The 19,957-nt window shown below is 36.6% G+C and overlaps 4 protein-coding genes across 5 annotated transcripts; 1 reads left to right on the top strand and 3 right to left on the bottom strand.

The window, feature by feature from the left end:
* Positions 1 to 50: 50 nt before the first annotated feature.
* On the bottom strand, positions 51 to 7,627 carry LOC110688182 (putative phosphatidylglycerol/phosphatidylinositol transfer protein DDB_G0282179). Its single transcript, XM_021864891.1, has 4 exons — positions 7,351 to 7,627; positions 7,026 to 7,127; positions 575 to 735; positions 51 to 420 (listed from the first exon to the last, which is right to left on the bottom strand). Exons 1-4 carry the CDS (start codon positions 7,436 to 7,438, stop codon positions 313 to 315), a joined length of 459 nt encoding a protein of 152 aa, XP_021720583.1. The 5' UTR covers positions 7,439 to 7,627; the 3' UTR covers positions 51 to 312.
* Positions 7,628 to 8,883: 1,256 nt separating this feature from the next.
* LOC110687630 lies at positions 8,884 to 10,402 on the bottom strand. The gene has a single exon (XM_021864269.1). The coding sequence runs from the start codon at positions 9,992 to 9,994 to the stop codon at positions 9,554 to 9,556; it is 441 nt and encodes a 146-aa protein (XP_021719961.1). The 5' UTR covers positions 9,995 to 10,402; the 3' UTR covers positions 8,884 to 9,553.
* A 990-nt stretch (positions 10,403 to 11,392) lies between these two features.
* Positions 11,393 to 13,783, top strand: LOC110688181 (probable receptor-like protein kinase At1g49730). Of its 2 annotated transcripts, none has more exons than XM_021864889.1 (7): positions 11,393 to 11,671; positions 11,920 to 12,181; positions 12,482 to 12,534; positions 12,608 to 12,675; positions 12,886 to 12,975; positions 13,060 to 13,090; positions 13,276 to 13,783. In XM_021864889.1, the coding sequence occupies exons 1-7, from the start codon at positions 11,578 to 11,580 to the stop codon at positions 13,572 to 13,574; spliced, it is 897 nt and encodes a 298-aa protein (XP_021720581.1). In that variant the 5' UTR covers positions 11,393 to 11,577; the 3' UTR covers positions 13,575 to 13,783. The 2 variants fall into 2 exon arrangements, with proteins under 2 accessions (XP_021720581.1, XP_021720582.1); XM_021864890.1 differs by having other exon boundaries at positions 11,400 to 11,671; positions 11,926 to 12,181.
* Positions 13,784 to 13,886: 103 nt separating this feature from the next.
* Positions 13,887 to 16,749, bottom strand: LOC110688180 (dnaJ protein homolog ANJ1). Its single transcript, XM_021864888.1, has 6 exons — positions 16,501 to 16,749; positions 15,501 to 15,663; positions 15,224 to 15,368; positions 14,860 to 15,136; positions 14,571 to 14,769; positions 13,887 to 14,434 (listed from the first exon to the last, which is right to left on the bottom strand). The coding sequence occupies exons 1-6, from the start codon at positions 16,648 to 16,650 to the stop codon at positions 14,115 to 14,117; spliced, it is 1,254 nt and encodes a 417-aa protein (XP_021720580.1). The 5' UTR covers positions 16,651 to 16,749; the 3' UTR covers positions 13,887 to 14,114.
* Positions 16,750 to 19,957: the final 3,208 nt, after the last annotated feature.

Raw genomic sequence — 19,957 nt, 5'->3', positions numbered from 1 at the left:
TTACGAGTGATGCTTTTCCAACTATTGAGTAATGTGTTTTTCTTCTTAAATTATCAAGATAATTAGATACCATATCTAAGTTGCACAAGCTTAGATTGCCAGCAACTTGATATTTTTATAAATAAAAGAAATTATTGACAGTAATAGACAGCTAGCAGCACAATAGTCATGATTTTCATACAAGTTTGTTGCTATTACCATTATCTATTAAAACAAACCATATATGAGAGTTAAAACTCATACATTGTACCATACAGAAATTCATCAGAAAAGCTAGGAATTCGCCAAGTGTAATAATGTTGCAGAAAGCGATCAGCTATCATAAGCAGATTCTCCAAAGCCGATTTTGAAACCAAAGCTGCCGCAAGAAAGCAATTGATTGCTGCTGTCCATTATCCTCAACTTGAGAATATATGAGCCCTAACAGTTCCAAAAGATTGTTAGATATGCCAAAGCAAAGTTATGAGAATACATCAGCCATGTATTCCAAATTTCTAATATATGAGTTGTTGAGTTAGATAGGTCAAACAAAAGATTAGACAATTAATTAACATTTGCAAGAGCAGTAACTTACTGGGGGAGTGAAAATTGGCAAAGTTTGTTTGTGAGAGAGTACAAAGTCGCCGGCTGGAATAGGACAGGATGTTTCTTGGCACAGATCAATAGTCTCACTGTGCACATGTAACCCGAAGTATGAAACGTCGATCACGACCTTCCCTCCAGAGATAACTTCCTCTGCATGAGGCATTAACTTCAGATTAATGCAGAAAATGATCACAGTATGACCATAAATCACACAAGATTTGTAGCATTACATCTAAATTAAAGGACTACCACTAAAGAATGGGCTGTTTGATTAATAATACTAGAAATGAAAGGAGTTGAACAAGTATATATAAGAAGAAAGGAATCAAGAAAGGAAAACCAATATTATGTTTGGTTCAAAAGAGGAATAAACCCAATCCTCCATCGATGTGTGGATAGAACAAAAGAACAAGATGATGGTTCCTCTGCCTTCAACCCCACCCCTAACAAGTGCCCCCTAGTTTCCATAACCACTGCCTATTAACATCAACTCGCAATTCATCACAAGAAGTACTACCCTCAGCTTTCACAGCCATCCCTGTCCACCATCTTCAGCCCCTTTAAATTACACTTTCTCTTTCTATGAGCACCGAATGACCTTTTAGAGGATGAATATGACCAATTTGCTCCAGATTACAGAGACTTAGTGGTCATATTTGAACTGCTATGGATCACAATTTCTCATCAGTGATACAAATTCAATCCTTCATCAGTATTATGCAGCAGGTAAGTTTCCGCAAGATTTTCATCTCTCTCTGGGTGCCTGGGTGGTGACCAATAACATAAAAATCTCTAATCTTTTTCACTTGATTCACGCATGGCCATGGGTGGTGTCGTGTGAAAAGGTACATTTAAGTGAGTTAACAACCCATCACTCTAACACTTTTTTTGGATAGCAAATAAGGAAGGAAAGGAAGGGGAGGGAAAGAAGGGGAAGGGAATGGAAAAGAAAGGGAGGGGGAGGTGAGCTCCATTTTCCCTCCAAATCTCTCCACTTTTGGAGGGATTATGTTTTATGCTTATTAAAGAGAGGGAAAATGGAACCCTCCCTCTCTTTTCTCTTCCTTTCCCCAATCCTTTACCCAAACAAGAGAGTTTGTCCCCCTCCCTTTCTCTTCCCTTCTTTTCCTTCCATCTCCTTCTATCCAAACAAAGTGTAAAAGTGCCATAGGCCATTACTGATGAGCATGGCCAGAAATGGGGAGTTGTTGTGGGCTTAGAAGTCAGATGAGCGGCCTATGTGGCATTTAGCTCTCAGAATAGTAAAAGTGGCTGCGATGGCATTCATGGCAGCACAAAAACAGTGGTGGTGGCCTGGTGGCAATCAGCGGGGTGATGGAAGGGAATGAGGTGGTGGCCTGGTAAGGGCCCTAAGGAAATCCTTAACCAGGGTTTTCTTTTTCTTTCCTTTTAATAATTATTAAGTTACCCAATAAAGGGAATGAAAATTTGATAAAACAAACATTCACAAAGCAAATCAGGATCAAATTCTCTTTCCCATAGTTGTACCCCTAAACTGAATAGCCTCTTAGTAGAAATTGCTCTCACAAGTCACAACAGCAAAATAGGACCCATTTCCAATTCCAATTCCAACTCAAGACAAGGGATAAATTTTAATCCCTTATAGAATTACTGTTGCCCCCCTTCCCCCCTTATAGAGCCTAGCCGACCTGTTTCACATATCACAATGACAACCAGTGGCGGATCCAGGATTTGATTAATAGGTGGTCCCATCATCGTCCATCGACCGCATAAAGTATAAAAAAAAAGTCAAAGCTTGTATAATGAACAAAAAAAAAAAATTACATAAAAAAGTTCATTTCATAAAGTAATGCAAATTCGTATTACAACTAAAAAATTATTAATTTTATTACAATTGCTCTCGACGAGTTTTCATATTTTGATAACGATTTACAATATCATCTATGCTAACATTCAAAAACAAATCTCTTTCTAAATAAGTAATCAAACAATCATTCAACATTTGATCAACCATGCTATTACGCAATTTATCTTTCACTTGCGTCATTCCGGAAAATACTCTTTCTACACTTGCCGTTGCAACAGGAAGAATCAACACTAACTTCAAAAGTAAGTAGACTCGATCATGAGTTTCAAACTTTCCCGTCTCAACAAGTTTCGTAGAAAGTTCACTTAGACTTTTCAGATTCCAAAATCTCTCATCATTTCGAACATCAACAATAAAATTTTCAAGTGAATGTTCAAAAAATAATAACTCAGAGCTTGAAAATTCATCGGGATAAAATTTGGCAAGTTGAACTAACTTTCTTTTGTCAAAAGAATGAAATCGATTTGCAGGATTAAAGCAAGACATACACACAAGTAATTCCTTACTTACCTCGGGAAATCGATTTTCAAGTTCTTGTAATTGAAGATCAATGACACTTAGAAAAACTTCAACTCTAAAATGATGAAGATTAGTCACTTGTGGACCTTTACCTCTATACATTCTTCTCCCAGGAACCACATATCGCCCCTCCATGTTTGGAACCTCAATGCCATATTTAGCCATAAAAGAAGTGACTTTTTCCATATGTGAATCCCATCCTTCATCTCTCAATTTTTGCAAATTAGTCTTGGTTACATCAACCATGACCATTGCATTTACAATATCTTGATCATGCTTTTGCAATGCCACATTCAACGCATTTGTAATTCCAAATATATCAACCATCAAGTGTGCCACAAACACAAAATCAAATGACATCAACAAGTGTGTAATAGATTGTGCTTTATTCGAATCAAGTGTATCAGATACTTCTGCAATGGAATCAAGTGACAAAACTATTGAAGGATATAAATCAAGCACATTCAAAATGGTTTTAAAGTGAGATCCCCAACGAGTATCACAAGGTCTACATAAGCCACGTTCTTGATTCAAACCAGTTCCCGATTCAATTTCACCCAAAGATAATGCTTCTACAACCCCTTGACGTTGTTTTTCTCGAAGAAATTCTTTCCTCTTAGGTGAACCTCCCACAAAGTTCAAGAGAGGTGCAAGTACATCAACAAAAAGCCAACCACAATCTGAGTTTTTCTTAGCAAGTGCAACTTGTGTCAATTGAAGTTGATGAGCAAAGCAATGAACAAAGTATGCTTGAGAACATTCATTCAAAATTAGAGTTTTAAGGCCATTGATTGAACCTTGCATATTACTTGCCCCATCATAACCTTGACCTCGAACTTGAGAGAAAGTTAAAGAGTGTTCCATGAGTAATGACTCAATAGCAGCTTTGAGAGTCAAAGAACTAGTATCAGGAACATGCACAATACCAAGAAAACGCTCACACACTTCCCCCTTTTTATTAACAAATCTCAAACAAAGTGCCATTTGTTCCTTATCGAAAACATCGGCAGATTCATCAGCAAGAATAGCAAAAAATCCACCATCAAGTTCTTCCAATATTGCTTTAGTTGTTTCTTTAGCACAAGCATTGATTATATCTTTTTGGACACTTGGAGAAGTAAGTTGACAATTAACAGGGGCCATTTTAAAAACAACTTTGGAATACTTAGGATCATGGTTTGAAAGAAGAGTTAATAACGAAAGAAAGTTACCTCTAGACAATGAACTTTCCTTTTCATCATGACCACGAAAAGGCAACCCTTGGAACAATAGCCATTTAATGGTTTCAATTGAAGCTTCTAATCTCTTACGATAGGCACTCATGGTTTCCGCTGTTTGTTTTGATAAAGCGGTGGCAATGCTACTCATTTGATTCATGAAAAAGTTCATAGCAATCACAGCATTATTGTGAGCACTCTTGTGTCCACCAACATGCTTTACAATTGTGTCTCTTCTATTCCAACGTCTGAAACCTCCATTAACAAAAGCATCCACTCCCGCTGTGTTACCATCCTTAAATAGATAGCAAATGAAACAAAAGGCAGCATCTTTCTCAACACTATACTCAAGCCATGTTGGCCAAGTATCAAACCAATTAACATTAAATCGACGTTTTTTCGGCCCAAAAAGTGTTTGAGGAAACGCATGATCTTTAGGTTGACATGGCTTTCTTTGAATGTATGTTCTCCGCACTAAATCCCTATCATCGGGATGAAAATCACACATCCTTCTTCTTTTCCCGGGGTCTTGTGGAAGATTAATAATATCAAGTGCACTTAACCTTCCTTCACCAATTTGAGCACTAGGATCCGAACCACCTTGGGGAAAAGATTGCCCATCCCTTCATTTTGAGGGAAATTGTGAGATGGGGAAGAATGTTGTTCACTAGCATGATGTAAAGGAGAACTTGGTTCACTTTCTTGAAAGGGTAAATCATTTTGTGGAGGAGTATCATTTTGTGGAGGAGGAGGATTTAGAGTACGCACTTTTTTAGTAAAAAAACTTGAAATATCTCGAGTTGTTTTTCTTTTCATTCTGAAATTGAAGTTAAATGTTGAATTAGATAAATCATACAAGAAGGTAGGGTTCTCTCAAAGTTAATAAAACTAATAATATTATCAAAAGAACGCTCATTAACCTCAATTTCAATCCATCCTTCAACCCCAAATCTCCAAATTAGCAATCACCATTCTCAATAGCTAATAAGCAAGTTGGACAACTATTATCATTTATCAATTAAACAGAAATAATACTATAAAATAATAGGGCTCAAATGGTCAAATATCGGCCACAACTCACATTCACAAATCACAACATTCAACCTCTAATAAAATCATACAGATAATCAAGTGACGATAATCAAGTCATAAGATTCAAGCTCTAATAAAGTCATACAAATAATCAAGCTCTAATAAAATCAAGAAATTTCAACAAAAAAAAAAAAAAACAACTCATACAGTAAATTCGTGAATCGTGATATACATATAATCTGATAATTTTGATAATTAAACATTTAAATTGATGATTTGATATAGAATCTAATCAATTTGCAATGTAATTATGTAAATTAAAAGTTTAAAACTAACCTCAAAACAAAATTGAATTCACGGAGTACGGAATGAAGACCTCACACTCACGCCTGAGCAGAGCCTTGCTGCGGTTGCGGGACGCCGGGACAGACGACTGAAGTTGCTGGCGAGGTCGGCGACGGGGTTGCTGGCCAGTGGTTTTGCTGCGGTTGCGGGCAGTGGACTGAACTAAGTCTCACGTTGCTCTGTTCTCAGTCTTCTCACGCTACGCCTCAACGCCGCTAATAGGACGCCGCGACAGTGAGAAGGAGCAAGAAAAACGGCCGGTGAGGCGGTGAACGGCGACGGGGTTGCTGGAGTTTGGGGATTTCGATTTAGGTGAGTTTGGGACTTAGGGTTTTAATTTGGGGGAATTGGGGTTCTGACTTATGTTTTCATTCTAAAGCAAAAAAAAAAAAAAAAAAAAATTGTGAGTAATGGGATTTGAACCCACGTCTCATGAGTGGTAGGATGGGAAAAAAACCACTAGGCTGCAAGCTAAATCCTTAATACATAGTGTGTTTTTTTTTTTATAAAATAATAGGTGGTCCGCGGACCCACTATGACTACACGTGGGTCCGCCACTGATGACAACATTGCACTAAGTCTTGAGTTGCTTGAAAAAACTTGATCTCATTGAATTTCGTAGAGATATATGTATAAGTTGGTGTCAATATCAAGGAAATTGGCCTGTTTACACAACATAAGCCAGCCAGTATTGACTGCAGCAGAGAAAAGAAGATCTCATTGTTGGATTTCCGAGCCAAAGGTTGACTTCACTAGAGTTCCCATGAAAATGCAGAGTTGAACCAAAAACTTCTGGGCAACTGGTATATGCACCATCCACGACCCCTTTGAAAGATAGGGTTTTCATAAATTATCAACTATAATGTCATGGCAGCCAAGTTCCAAGTTCTGTGATATTGCAATCACTGATACAAAACTACAAGTATACCAATAATACACAGCTAGAGGACAATATCTATGTCACCATAACAGGCTCACAATATAGAATTGGTGAGTTTAATTTCCTAAAAATTTACTTAAGCATTGCTATCGCTCCACATCGAATCCACAGACTAAATCGATGTTTCTCTAACAGTCAACCAAACATCCACTCCTTCTAAACTAATCACTAATTCGCTATCATTCCATTCTACTTCTTGGCTTCCAAACTAACAAAAACAATATCAAAGCCTTAGTCCCAATGATAGGGTCGGATACGTGAACCGAGATCTTATCTTCTATAAATGTCAACCATGGTCCTCTGATCCTCTCCCTCCACTCCCTTTCATCAAGAGCTATATGCAATAGTAAACTCAACTACTCTTATATCATTCCTAACAGCTTCTAAACTAAAACATTAAAAAAATTGACACAGTATTACAGCACAAAGTTTAATCTTTTCTGTATCAAATTAAAGTATGATTCTTGTATATAAATCAATTTCACAAAAAAAAAAAAAAAAAAAAAAAATAAAAAATAAAAAATTAGGAGAGAATTACCAGAAGAGGCAGAAATACTGAAGACGGCTTCCTTGCCAGGTACAACTGGATCAGGGTGAAATTCAACTCCTTTGACTTCCACAGCATAGTTAGCTTTCTTATCTGCATCAAATTAAAGCTTAATTCTTTCTTATAAATCAAATAAACAAATACCAAGAAAAGTTTTTATAAAAATTATAGCATACACCCATAATTAGAGATCAAATTCCAAAATTTCAAAAGAAAAAAAAAAAAAAAAAAAAACCAAATTTATTGGGTTTATTAGGATGAACCAAAAAAAACAGGGAGAATTGAGTGTGGAAAATTGAAGGAGGAAGTAAATCACCGCATTTTTTAACGGACTTGGCTAAAATAGAAGGAGCAGACAAACAAAGGCAGAGAAAGATGAAGACTTGGAGCTTGCAAATCGCCATGACAAAAACGCTTAGCAGCAACCTTGGGAGTTCCGTCTCTGAATAATAATGGTGGAAAATCGATGGATATTACCTGCTTGGATTAATTTATTTGCTTATCAACAAGGTTACTCTACTTATTTGGTTTCAATTTCTCCTTAATTTTGACGTATAGGTTGATTGTATGCCTCAAGAAAAGAATTTGATAAGGGGAAAATCTAAATTTATATGACAATAGAAAAAAAATATATATATTAAATGACAATTACGTAATTAAATTAATAATTTTTTTTTAATTATTAAATGTGAATATTTTGTTCTATTCACCTGATTTAACTTCTCTGAACTTATCTAATTTTATATTATGAAAACTTATTTTAGTTATAATTTGTACTTTTATTTTTCTAAATAGGGTAATCCCTAGCGAAGGGTCCTAAACTGGTGCAAGAGCGCACACTTTTGGCCTGTGTAGTTTGGTTCGCAGCTTTAGCCATGATTTCTTCTTCATATAGGTAGATATAGGATCTATAGGGCTGAATTTATTTGAACTTATCTGAATTTATTACACATGAAATAAATGAAAATAAGGTGAACATAACGGCCCCAAATATCAATCTTATTAGCATTTATTTTATTTTGTTGAATTATTTACGAGATTGTCATGTGATAAGTGGTTTTTTTTTTTTTAATGGGAGATAATAACTAGATAAGCCTACTTCTTTAATTAGTGAGGTTATTTTATTACGGAGTATTCTTTGAATAATGTATAAGCATAATGGAGAAGGTTGAAATTGTTTTTGTAGCAAAACTAGTAATTAATTATTTACACCAAACAACGTGCAATTTGTTCAAAAACTATCATAATTTAAAACTTTAAATCATAAAAGTGCTTTAGGAGCAATAAAAGTTACTCCGCACAATATAATTTTATAGTTAGCACTTAAAATTGCGTATATTATCGGTAATTGTTTTGATTTTGGAGCAAAACTCTCTTACAATTGGCCATTTGCTCTCATAGCTAGGAATCACCTTGGTAGTTTGTGAGCTCCATAGTTGTTGGATCCAACTCGGGCACATTGATTGATGCAGATTTGGCATTACAAGAAGGCATCAAATGATCGTTCATTCTTGAAATTAAACAGAATTAAAAGTGACAATGTTTGCGTCATCAATAATATCAAGCGGCAATATATGAAAGATCCTTTTAACTATAATCAACATAAATGATGATGTGGAGAAAGATCATGTTAACTTTCAAGAACGAGCAATCATGTGAAGAAGCAAATTAAGCGTCATATTTCATTGTTAATTATGACTATAATTACCATTTAATGTTTTATTGGTTTAACTAGTGTAATGATTTGCTCTACTCCATGATTCAAAAGGATGAGTTAGGTTGATCTTATCATGGAGACTGGTCTAATTTGCATTTTCTTATTATAAAAATACACTAAAATGGGATTTGTGCCATTTATTTTAGTTGGTAGCTGGTACATATATGAGTAATGATTTATATACTCTTAATCCTAGCTGATTTTATTCTATACCACAATATTTTGATTGCTTTATTTCCAATTTGTTCCCTCTGTTAAGCTAGACGTGCCAGTATCGATAACATTACTATGGAAATCAAGTTCATCTTCATTCCTCTGTTTAAGCAAGCTAAGCAATATACATCTTAATTCATCTACCCTCAAAATTCATGTTTAATAATTGAAACTAATGTAGTATTGTTGTACTATATACTTACTGTATTAAAATAAACGGTGCACAATGCTTATGTAGTTATGTAAGATTGTTCTAACATTGTCGTAATGCAAAACCCTCAACACAAAAATTTATGTGTTATATTTGCATCATATTCATAGACGATCAAGAATAATTATTATACATATATATTGTTCTAATCTTTTTGTTGCAAAACCCTCGATACAAAAATTTTGGAGCTAGATTGCATCACAATACAATCATAAACAATCCAAAATAATTATACGTGTATCTAATATATCTACAAACAAACAACAACAACAAAAAAACAACCACAATTAAAAGACACAAAACATACATATAAAACATTCATATATTATTAGAGCTACATAAAATACATACTAGATAAATATTAAGAAGCTAACAAGTTCATCTTACAAGTGAATCATTGCAATCCACAACATCTACACTAGCAGAACAAAACAACAACTTTCTAAAAATAGACTTAATAGCAGAACATGACACTTCCTTAACATTTCTTACAGATTTCTCCTTCTTTTCTTGATGTTGTTGTGATGATCTCTTCTTACCGCCATTCACAACCCTTTCTTTCACTCTCCCTATACACTTTTTCGTCTTTTCGTTCACGCTCTCTTTTCTTGTGAAGGTGTAGCTTCTTAAGTATATCTGCCTACATGATATGCTCTCTACCACCTTTGGCCTCGGGTGGCCGGGACCTCGAAAGCTCACTGATCTTACAAACTCGGCATCCGATTCCGGCCACTTGTAGAGGTTTACATAAGTGGCTCTTACTCTTGTTGTAGGCACCCTTGCATCATCTATGCAACTTGAGATGCAAACTGAACTCATTCTTAATTTCTCTTTTTTTTTTTTTTTTTTTTTTGGTTCTCTCTATATATCTTTGATGTTAGGGCATGTATGTCATGGTATATAATAAGTATGCTTTTGTTTAATTATAAAAAATGGGAATTGAAGTAAGGCTTAGATTGTAAGTGAAGACATGAAATTGAAAAATACAAGAAAATTATTAGAGTTATTATGATTGTAGTAACTAGTATTTTCTTGATAAAGTAGCCTGTGAAATAATGATTTGTCATCATGTGTAATGACTGTGTTTTACTCTTGTTTGTGTCATGCACCTAGACCCAATTCTAGGGATTAATTTAAATATTTACATTATGTAAAAAGAGATTCGACTTTTTTTTATTAAATACTCCCTGCATGTATTAATGCCTATTAATTTATTTGGCTTTACAATTATTAATTCTGATAATGATCGATAATAAACAAAAATTCAGTCTTGTAAGAAAATACTTGTATTAATCTATGGAAATGCAACTGCATCCCAAGCAATTTCATTTTTTTCATTTTACATACGGAGATGAGAATTTCGTTACATATACGAAGTATATACATATTAGCACAATATAACGATTATCAATTTATGATCATCTAGCCAATTAAACTAGCCAGAATCATATCCTTAAAAACCCTCAAGGCCTTAATTATATGAAAGGTAAGAATAATTTTGAAAAGGGAATATCACATTAGTTTGCAAAATTTGGTTCGAAATTTGTGTCCTGTCTAAGTAAATTGTAGGATGATAAATTTTGCAAAAAAGTTACAAAAAATAAAATTATGTGAACCACTCAATATTATTAAGGACGAAAAAAGTATGGAGTACTATTTAATTGACAATTACGTAGACATGTAATATTCTATACTCAACACAAAATAGATGGATTAAATTATGAAAAAAAAAAAAAAAAGGTGGTGTCATGGCAGCCATATATGCACTCAATAACTCACGCAATCAATTCTCCAGCTGGGAGCATTATAATGCATAACATGCTTCTGCTGGTTAAACCATGATATCAACCAACTTTAATAAGATTGCTGTACCTAATTACCTATAACTAACGCACGACACAGCAAGGTACCTAGCGTACGTATTCTTAGCAATGCTCAATTGCTCTAGCTAAACATTGACAAACATAAACGACGATAAAGTTTAATGAATTAAAATCGGCTATGCACTGCCTTTTTAGGCGAAAAGGTCCTCAAACATGAAAAACCAATATAAGAAATTCTTAACTGTTTTTTAAGAGTTTAAAAAATACAAGTAATGTAGACGTGATTTGATCTAATCAACTCATGGGTAACAAATGTCTAACATCGAAGGGGATCAATGCCAATCCAAAGGATCGAAAGTTCAAAACATCTGCCTTTTTCTCCAACCTACAGGGCTACAGACAAGGGGTATTCTCTTTTGTCACGTTGAATCAAAATCATTGCATTTAAATACAAAAGTTAAAGCTATAATTTCCGTAAGCCTGACTTTGAAAAAAGATAAAGTGAAAGACAAAAAAGATTGCTAGAAATGAAACAAGAATAACAGTACATTGCTACACCTGAGCTCCCTGCCAATTAAAATGCCGAAAATTCGAGCTTCTTGCAGTTCTAGAAGAAGTAGAAGAAGCAACAGTTTTTGCAAATTCCTTGCTTTCATTCACAACAATCCTCCTCGTATGTTTTAAACATTTTGTGCAAATTTTTAATTCCTACTCGTTCACATTTATATAACACGGATTTAGTTGTCATATTACGGATGACAATTAATTAGCTGCTGCTTAATAGGACACTATAATTAGTTAATTTACTTAATTACACACGTTAGTTGCTACACCTTGAAGTTGATTTACATAAATCTTTAAGCTTAGCTTGCATACACATGTGTTCGATCAATCTATTGTTCTGATGAACTACTTTCTTAGTCACAGGTCAAGTAAGTCTATTGAAGCGCGTATCATACAGGGAGCTAGATCGGGCAACAGATGGGTTCCGAAGAATTATTACTTGTGACTCTCAAAGCATAACATACGAAGCTAAATTTCGAGATGGCTCAGTTTCTGTTGTGAAAGAAGTAAGAAGTGTTGATCAAGGAAATGAGGTTTTCGACAAGGAATTGCATCTTCTAGGCCGGTTGCATCATCGACATGTTGTAGCACTTAGAGGATATTCTGTTGGTCGTAAAAGGTCTGATCCAAAGTCTTGTTCATTTTATTTATTTTAATACAAGATTAATTAGTAGTACTACTCTGCACCCTGCAGTATGTTTTTGTAAGCATGAATTATATAATGTAGCATATTTGGAGCATTTTATAACTTCAATTTTCGTCGATACATACACTACATAATGATTGTGGATTATCATTACTAATCTGTAACAAAAATAGAAAATTGTGGAATATTCGCGCATGTAGTGAAGTATGGTGGTAGGAAACTTAGGAGACTGATATTATTTTTTGTGTAATTTTCCCCAACCTGTCTTTCCAGTTTCCTGGTTTTCGAGTGCACTGCAAAGGGAAGTTTGAAGGATCACCTGAATGGTAATTTTTGTTGAAATTATTGCATTTTGGAAGCATCTATCTGTGGAAGAGCTCTGATACTTTAGCATAACAGATCCCCTGAAGACTCCTCTGAGCTGGAAGACTAGAGTACAGATAGCCATCGGTGTTGCTGCTGCGCTGGTGGGTAGATCTCAGCGTTATAATTTCAGTACACAAACTTCTTCAGTTCTTTTTACATAGTTGCTCATATCCAACTCCTCTATCCTGCATAGACGGGAACCTTAATTAGTCGAGGCACTATGATCATGATAAATTGATAATGATTGTGAATTTGTGACTGTGTTTTTGTAACTAAGGGTAACTTATGTATCACAACATTGCACTTTGCAGGAGTATCTACAATTCTTTTGCGAGCCACCAGTAAAACACATTTCTATCAGCTCAAGCAATATTATCTTGGATGAGAAGTTGGTTCCGAAGGTGAGAACACTTACAATGATCAATTCTGCTCCCAATACTCATTACGTTAGGCTTTCTGAAATATCAGTTGTTTCTTTGACACAGCTCTCGAATATTGGTTGTCTTTGCTCAGAAGGTGAGCATCTGCTGCATCTGAAAACAATGTACTCCGTTATATATTATTTGCAATTTGTGGATATTATTTGTCAGGTATAAAAAAATTCAAAAGTTGCACATAATATATAACGGAGGCATAGAAGGTAACTTGATAACAATTTACCAACTTTAAGCCAAGTCTTTGATTTTTTGGTTCTACTGCAGAAAGGGCATATGTAATTCCTCAATTTGGTGCATTACTACTTGAGCTAATAACTGGTGAATCTTCGCCCAAGGAGAGTGCTGATGTGATACAGTGGATCCGTGAATTGCGGTCCAACTTATCCATGCATAACATAATTGATCCAGACCTTGGAAACAGTTATAATTTCAAAGAGCTAAGGGACCTTTTAAGCGTTGCAAGATTGTGTATAAAAGTTGAGAATACACAACTAACACAAGCCTTCACTATTTCACATATTTTTTGGTACCTTCAAAAGCGGTTTGGTAATGCTAGTAATTAGTCTGAAACTTGTGTTAATATATGTATATCAATATGCTGACAATGCTGTTTCCAATTCTGCCGGTGTTGAGGTAGTGATTGTTGTTGACGGATGTGTTTGTGTAAAACGATAGAAGGTATGGTCGTATGGATGTATGATAGATGTCACATTGTTTGTTGCTCATTAATGGTGAATTTCTCCCTTTTTAGCATCATGGCAAAATGTATTGTTACTGATTTATGTTGCTTATGTGAATGTGAAGAGTCTTTAAATTTCAGGCCACAAGCAATTTCTAGAAGCAGCTTAGGCTAGATCATCGGATAGTCAGAAAACTTTCAAATTGAAAGATTAACTTTAATTTCTTTATAGTTTACTAACTGACTGTTACCGATACATATTCTATAACTCCTATGCAGTAACTACAGTACACCCAGCAATAAACTCAAAATTGCCACAAATAGGAGAACTATGGATAGCAATAAGGCAAGGACATAAGTTTTCCGAGCACAAACACTAAATTCAAAGACAAGTCATATGATTGTAGCTATTAGATCAATAAAATCACTGTTGAGCACACTGGACCCTCTGAGCCCCAGCAGGCTCGTCATCTTCATCATATGCCTCCTGCTGTGCCTGGGTTTGCTTCCTTTTCATTTCTTCTTCAATGTTGACATTGTGCAATGTTGTCTCTTCACATTCATCCAACTCCATGTCTGTGAGTGCCATTGATGGCTTAGGCGGAAGGATCGCTTCCAACGCTTTAACCTGATCAGGGTTCAAAGAATCGGGGAACTCCACTGTGAAATGGATGTACATCTTGCCCTTCATGAATGGCCTCTGGTAAATTGGCATACCCTCATCATCAATTGCCTTGAATTGATCTGCTCAGAGATACCAACAAAACACAATGCACATTTAGTAGTGATTTGGGATAATCAAAATTGAAACACTGTCATTCTACTAAAATTCAAAATGCTCAGATCTAATAAACTTGAACGTATCCAACAAGATACTAACCAGGCTTGATAACTTCTCCCGGATTTGATTTGATAAGAAGTTGCCTTCCATCAAGGTGGGTCAGCACAAATCTAAAGCCACAAAGAGCTTCAGTCAGGCTCAGAGTATGCTCATAAAAGAGATCTTCGCCCTTTCTCTTGAACTTAGGATGCTCTTTCTGCTGCAGGACAAAGACAATATCTCCAGTGACAGTATCAGGCTGCAAAGAAATAGAAAAAAGGTTTTAAGTTATCCACAAAATCTATATAAATTATTTCAAACAGCAAGCAAAGAATAGTTTATGACATACAGCTTCATCAGCCTCTCCAGGGAAAGTAATTTTCTGTCCATGTTGCATGCCCTTCTCCACAACAACCTCTAAGACCTTCTTCTCCTGCACAACCTTCTCACCTTTGCACTGAGGGCACCGATCTTTGTCATTGATTGTCTCTCCAGTTCCTTTGCATTCATTACACGGGTGCTGCATCTGCTGGATCATTGAGGGGCCCAGATGTCTGATAGACACCTTCATACCGGTACCTTGACATCCGGAACACTTCATGGAAGCTCCAGATTTTGATCCTTTGCTGTTACATGTAAAATTAACAATCAAGTTAGGAATGGATCAAAGAATGGGCGACAAAGCTCAGAAAACAAATCATACAGATACTTACCCAGTACACTTTGAACATATTACATTGCGAGAGAGGGAGAGCTTCTTTGCTGTACCAGTAAAGAGATCTTCAAGGGATACCTTCAGAGGATGAACTACATCCTCTCCCCGCCTTTGCCTTCTTCCTCGGCTACTACCACCACCACCTAACCATCATAAATTACATAATCAATAATTGCTACATTGTACTGTCTAGGATTAGCAACCCAAGAAAAGGAAACAGGCTTGAGGCATGACTTAAAACCAAACCATTCAAGTGATTGCTATAGACTCCTTACCAAATGGACTTCCTCCAAAGAAGGACTGGAAGATGTCGAAAGGATCGTGCATGCCGCCACCTCCACCCATTCCTTCCTTAAGTGCATCCTCACCATATTGGTCATAGATCTCACGCTTTTCAGGATCACTGAGGACCTCATATGCATGAGCTAGCTCTTTAAACTGCATCATATAAAAACCATGCCAAGTTAAGTTTCCCTAAATAACTTCGGCAATTCAACACAGGCATAATCTTACTATAAAGATCATCACTACAGTCGAGTCGGGTCATAAACCCCAGCTGTCAATAACATATTCCTAAGCCTGCAATGTCTAATACATTCCAAAATACTCCTACCAATCCAGAATCAAAAGTTATATCCTTAATCACGAGGAATTGGGAACGTTACAACTAGTTCCCGAAAATTCTAATTTCTAGTTAGCAGTTGAATACTTGAATATCATGAACCAAATTTCATTCCTATAGCTTCCATCTAAAACCCTGGTTTGTCAAACAATTATTCCAGCTCGAAATTGGCTTTCGACGCTATTCTTCAACTTCCATTACCCCGTTCCTCTCCATAAAGACCAAAATTCATTGCTTAGAGGCAATATTCTATAACCAACTCCAATTCACCAGCTATGTTCAATTGTTCATCAATTAAATCCTATATAAACTCCAATTACTTCATCCATAACAACAACACACCGCTAGATACAATTATGTTAATCTCGTATAAAACTGAACATCTACCATTAATCCCCTTAATCCAAATCATCCCCAACAACAACAACAATAAAACAAATTCGATCACAACCAATTAATCCAATCATAACCAATTAATCCTAACATAATGCATAATTAAACCATCAACAAAATTCAATCTAACAAAACACCAAGGTCAAAGTACCAAAATTTCATAAAATCAAGTAACACCCATTAAAATTAAACCAAACCCACAATTCAAAATAACAAAAATTCACCAATTAACATCCAAAAATTCAAAAAATTGCACAAACCTTCTCGGGATCACCACCCTTATCAGGATGATTTTTAATGGCGGCTTTTTTATAAGCCCTCTTCAAATCTTCAGGAGATGCATCTTTTGGTACACCTAAGATCTCATAATACCTGGTGTTATCACTCTTCTTTGGTGCTCTTCCGAACATCTTTTCTCTCTCCCAAAAGTTGAACTTTCAGAGGTGAAGAACAAACAAGTACACAATTTTTCCTGAGAATTCTTTGTTATTTTGGAAATTTACTTATATAAGGGGTTTTCTGGCTTAAATTTTTGGGGTATTTTTAATTTTTAATTTTTAATATTTAATTTTTTTGGACGGTGAAGATTGAAGGGTGTAAGGAGTAAAGTAAAGTTTTAAAGCCGTTGATGTTGCGATGTATTGGTAATTTTAGAAAGAAAAAAAAAAAGGAACGGTCTAGAATTTCTAAATTTATTTTCCCTGCTTTATTTGGAATTCTAGATGGTTCTGTAGAGGTCTAGGTCTCCCCTTAAATTTGGAAACGTTTAAAAAAAAACCAAAAAATAAATACCTTGCTTCCTGGGTTTTTCTTTCCCTTTGCCAACTCACCTTCGTTTTTTTTTTTAATCTCGATTTTTTTTTTCTTTCTTTCCGAGTTGATTCCACCTCAAATTTGTCAAGTATATAAATGTGATGAAATTGCCTTCATTATTGTCTTTCCTTTCAAAAAAAAAAAAGAAAAAGCTTGATTATTGCCTAGTCATACTTCCGTAGTTTTATTATGAGAAATTTGTTTAGAACTACCCGAAAGATAGGCTCATTTGTGAAGAACTACCAATTTTTTTTATTTGTTTACAACTACCCACAAATTTGAAAACGTTTGGGTAACACTACCCATTAACGTTTTCCGTCCAATTGCAACGTTAGTGGGGCCCACTTTTTAACTTTCCCACCTAATTAACTCCTCCCCCCAACTACCTTCTGTCTTCTTCTCTCCTCTGTAATTTCTTTTCCCTCCATTACCACCCCCTTCTTTCACCTTCGTCATTTAACGGGGAAATTTCACCATCATCTTCCTCTCCTTTTCAGAAATTTGGCAGCCCTACCATCCCTTTCTTTACTGTCTTTGTCTCTTCCAACTCATTTTGCTTTTTTGGGTAACTCGAAGTAAATGAGTCACACCACAGCAATGGAAAAGAGAGAAACAACACAACAAGGACGAACAAGGTACATTGGTATAATCACCTTAAATTTATGTCCTTTACCTTAAATACTATAAAAAAATGTGAAAACCGTAAATATTTAAATACTTGAAATTGGAACCCTAATTTTTTAATTGACAAAATTGACTGGACAATTAAACAATTGCAACAAATTTCCCCATAATTAATTAACAGTAAACTTAATTGAGGTTGTTGTTGTGCTTAGATAATTGTGCATTAGTTGCTTGGTTGTTTTGCCCTGCTTATTTTATGTTATGCATGTTGTTTGACTTAATGTAGTAGAGAGCTAATTTATGCATGTTGTTTGACTTAATTGAGGTTGTTGTTGTGCTTAGATAATTTATGCATGTTGTTTGACTTATGTTATTTTATATCAACATTGTTATTGAATAAGTGTTGTTATCAATTTTGTAGGGAGCTTCCATCATATGTTGATATGAATATCTGGGTTGGTGGGCAATTTGAATACAAAAAGGGTAAGACAAAATATGTGGGGGGATGGATGTTTATGAGATTGAGTTGTTGGTTGAAGGAACTTAATGTTGGGAATTTGAGGAAGTGGGTGATCCAAGTGATTAGGGGATTTTGCTCCCACCAATCGAAATGCGCCACGTGGACCAATCAGGTCCTGCCAAGTGTCCCCCAGTTGGAACAGTCAGGGCTTCCCACGTGGTACGCGCTTATTCGTCCACCTTGGACCTGTTATGTCAAGACATGTGGCATACTCCATGCCTAATGGAGAAACCGGCCACCCAGGCCCAACTTCCGAGGGAAGCCCAATTGGCCCTAGGTTTACCTAAACCTAGGATGGGCACGTTTCCCAAGGTTATAAATACCTCCCTTAATCCTCATTAAGGGGAATTACAAAAAGAGAACAGAAACATTACGGAAAAAACACATTAATTACACACAGTAATAACCGGCTGATCTCGCTAACAAAGCAGATTACCTACATTAAACACTCTCACCTAGAGAGACCAAATCACTTTAATTTCCGCATTAATTACTCCTTAATCAGGTAATAACTTGACCGTTGGAGGCGGAGCTCACAGGAGTCTCCGTTATTTTGCAGGTACAGGCGTCCGGTTCCAGTCTCGGAATTGTAACTCTCCCGCAGGACATCAGAAAACCCCGAAACATTTGGCGCCGTCTGTGGGGAGAGTACTTCTGAGATGGCATCCAAGTCTGTACCGACTCCTGAAGAGAGGCGTCCCCTAGACGACCCTCAAGTTCAGTCGGACCATGATACCGAAAGTGAATTTGAAGTTGAAGCTCATACAACTTCAGACGGGACCCTAAGGGCCCGACGTACCCGTCATACCGAAAGGAGGGAACGGGAGCATCTTCAAACAGGAAGCGAGCCAGCAGGTGCACCGCCTGTTCGGCAACAGCCGACTGATGGGTCTGCTCCCATCACAAGGAACGAACTCATGACCTTCATGAGGGACTTCAAGGGAGAGATTCAAGAGTTGATCAACAAGAAGCCGCCTGCTCCAGTCAAGGAGCAGTCGGCCAAGAAACCCTCCACTTCACTGAAGAGGAAGCCAGTTCAAGGGCGAGAGGCGACTCCTCATCCTAAATCTAGGAGGCGGGAGCCACCTGCCCTTGATTTCACAAAATTCCGTTATCCTACAGGAAATAGGAAACCTGTTCGTCATATTCAGGCGGACGGGTCGAAGCAAACATTCACAGATGCTCGGCTACTGCTAGAGCAGAAGAAGAGTGACCGATTGTCAGAGTCGGCCTCTACTTCAAACTTTCAAGACAGTTTGCGAAATGCCTCGATGAGGCATACTCAGTCGTATCATGAGAGTCAGTCAGGCGGCACCTCCCGTCAGTCCGGCTTTCATAGCGACCAGGCGGTACCAAACTTACCATTTGTGCCGCAACAACAGTATTTTTTGCAGCCACCTCCGTTTGGTGGACCTGCAGCAAAAAACGTCCAACCTATGGACTGGCAGCTACGGTTGCTTAGACTTGGTGAACAGCCGTCGGCCTTCTCCAAGGAAATTGCTGAAGCCGCTCAGCCGGCCAAAGTGAAAAATGTACTAGTAGGCGCCTATGACGGCACTACTAACCCAGAAGACCATCTGATGGCATTCACCAACCTGATGTACCTTCAAGGGTTGGATGATCCCACTTGGTGCAAGTGTTTCCCAGCGACTCTCAAAGGAATCGCACAGCAATGGTTCGGCAACCTGCCGACTGGTTGTGTAAATAGCTTCAGGACGCTTGCTTACTTATTTGCCTCCAACTTCGCCATGAACATCCCT

Source organism: Chenopodium quinoa, unplaced genomic scaffold, assembly GCF_001683475.1.
Source record: "Chenopodium quinoa cultivar QQ74 unplaced genomic scaffold, ASM168347v1, whole genome shotgun sequence".
NCBI lineage: Eukaryota > Viridiplantae > Streptophyta > Magnoliopsida > Caryophyllales > Amaranthaceae > Chenopodium > Chenopodium quinoa.
This window is presented reverse-complemented; position numbering and strand designations above follow the sequence as displayed.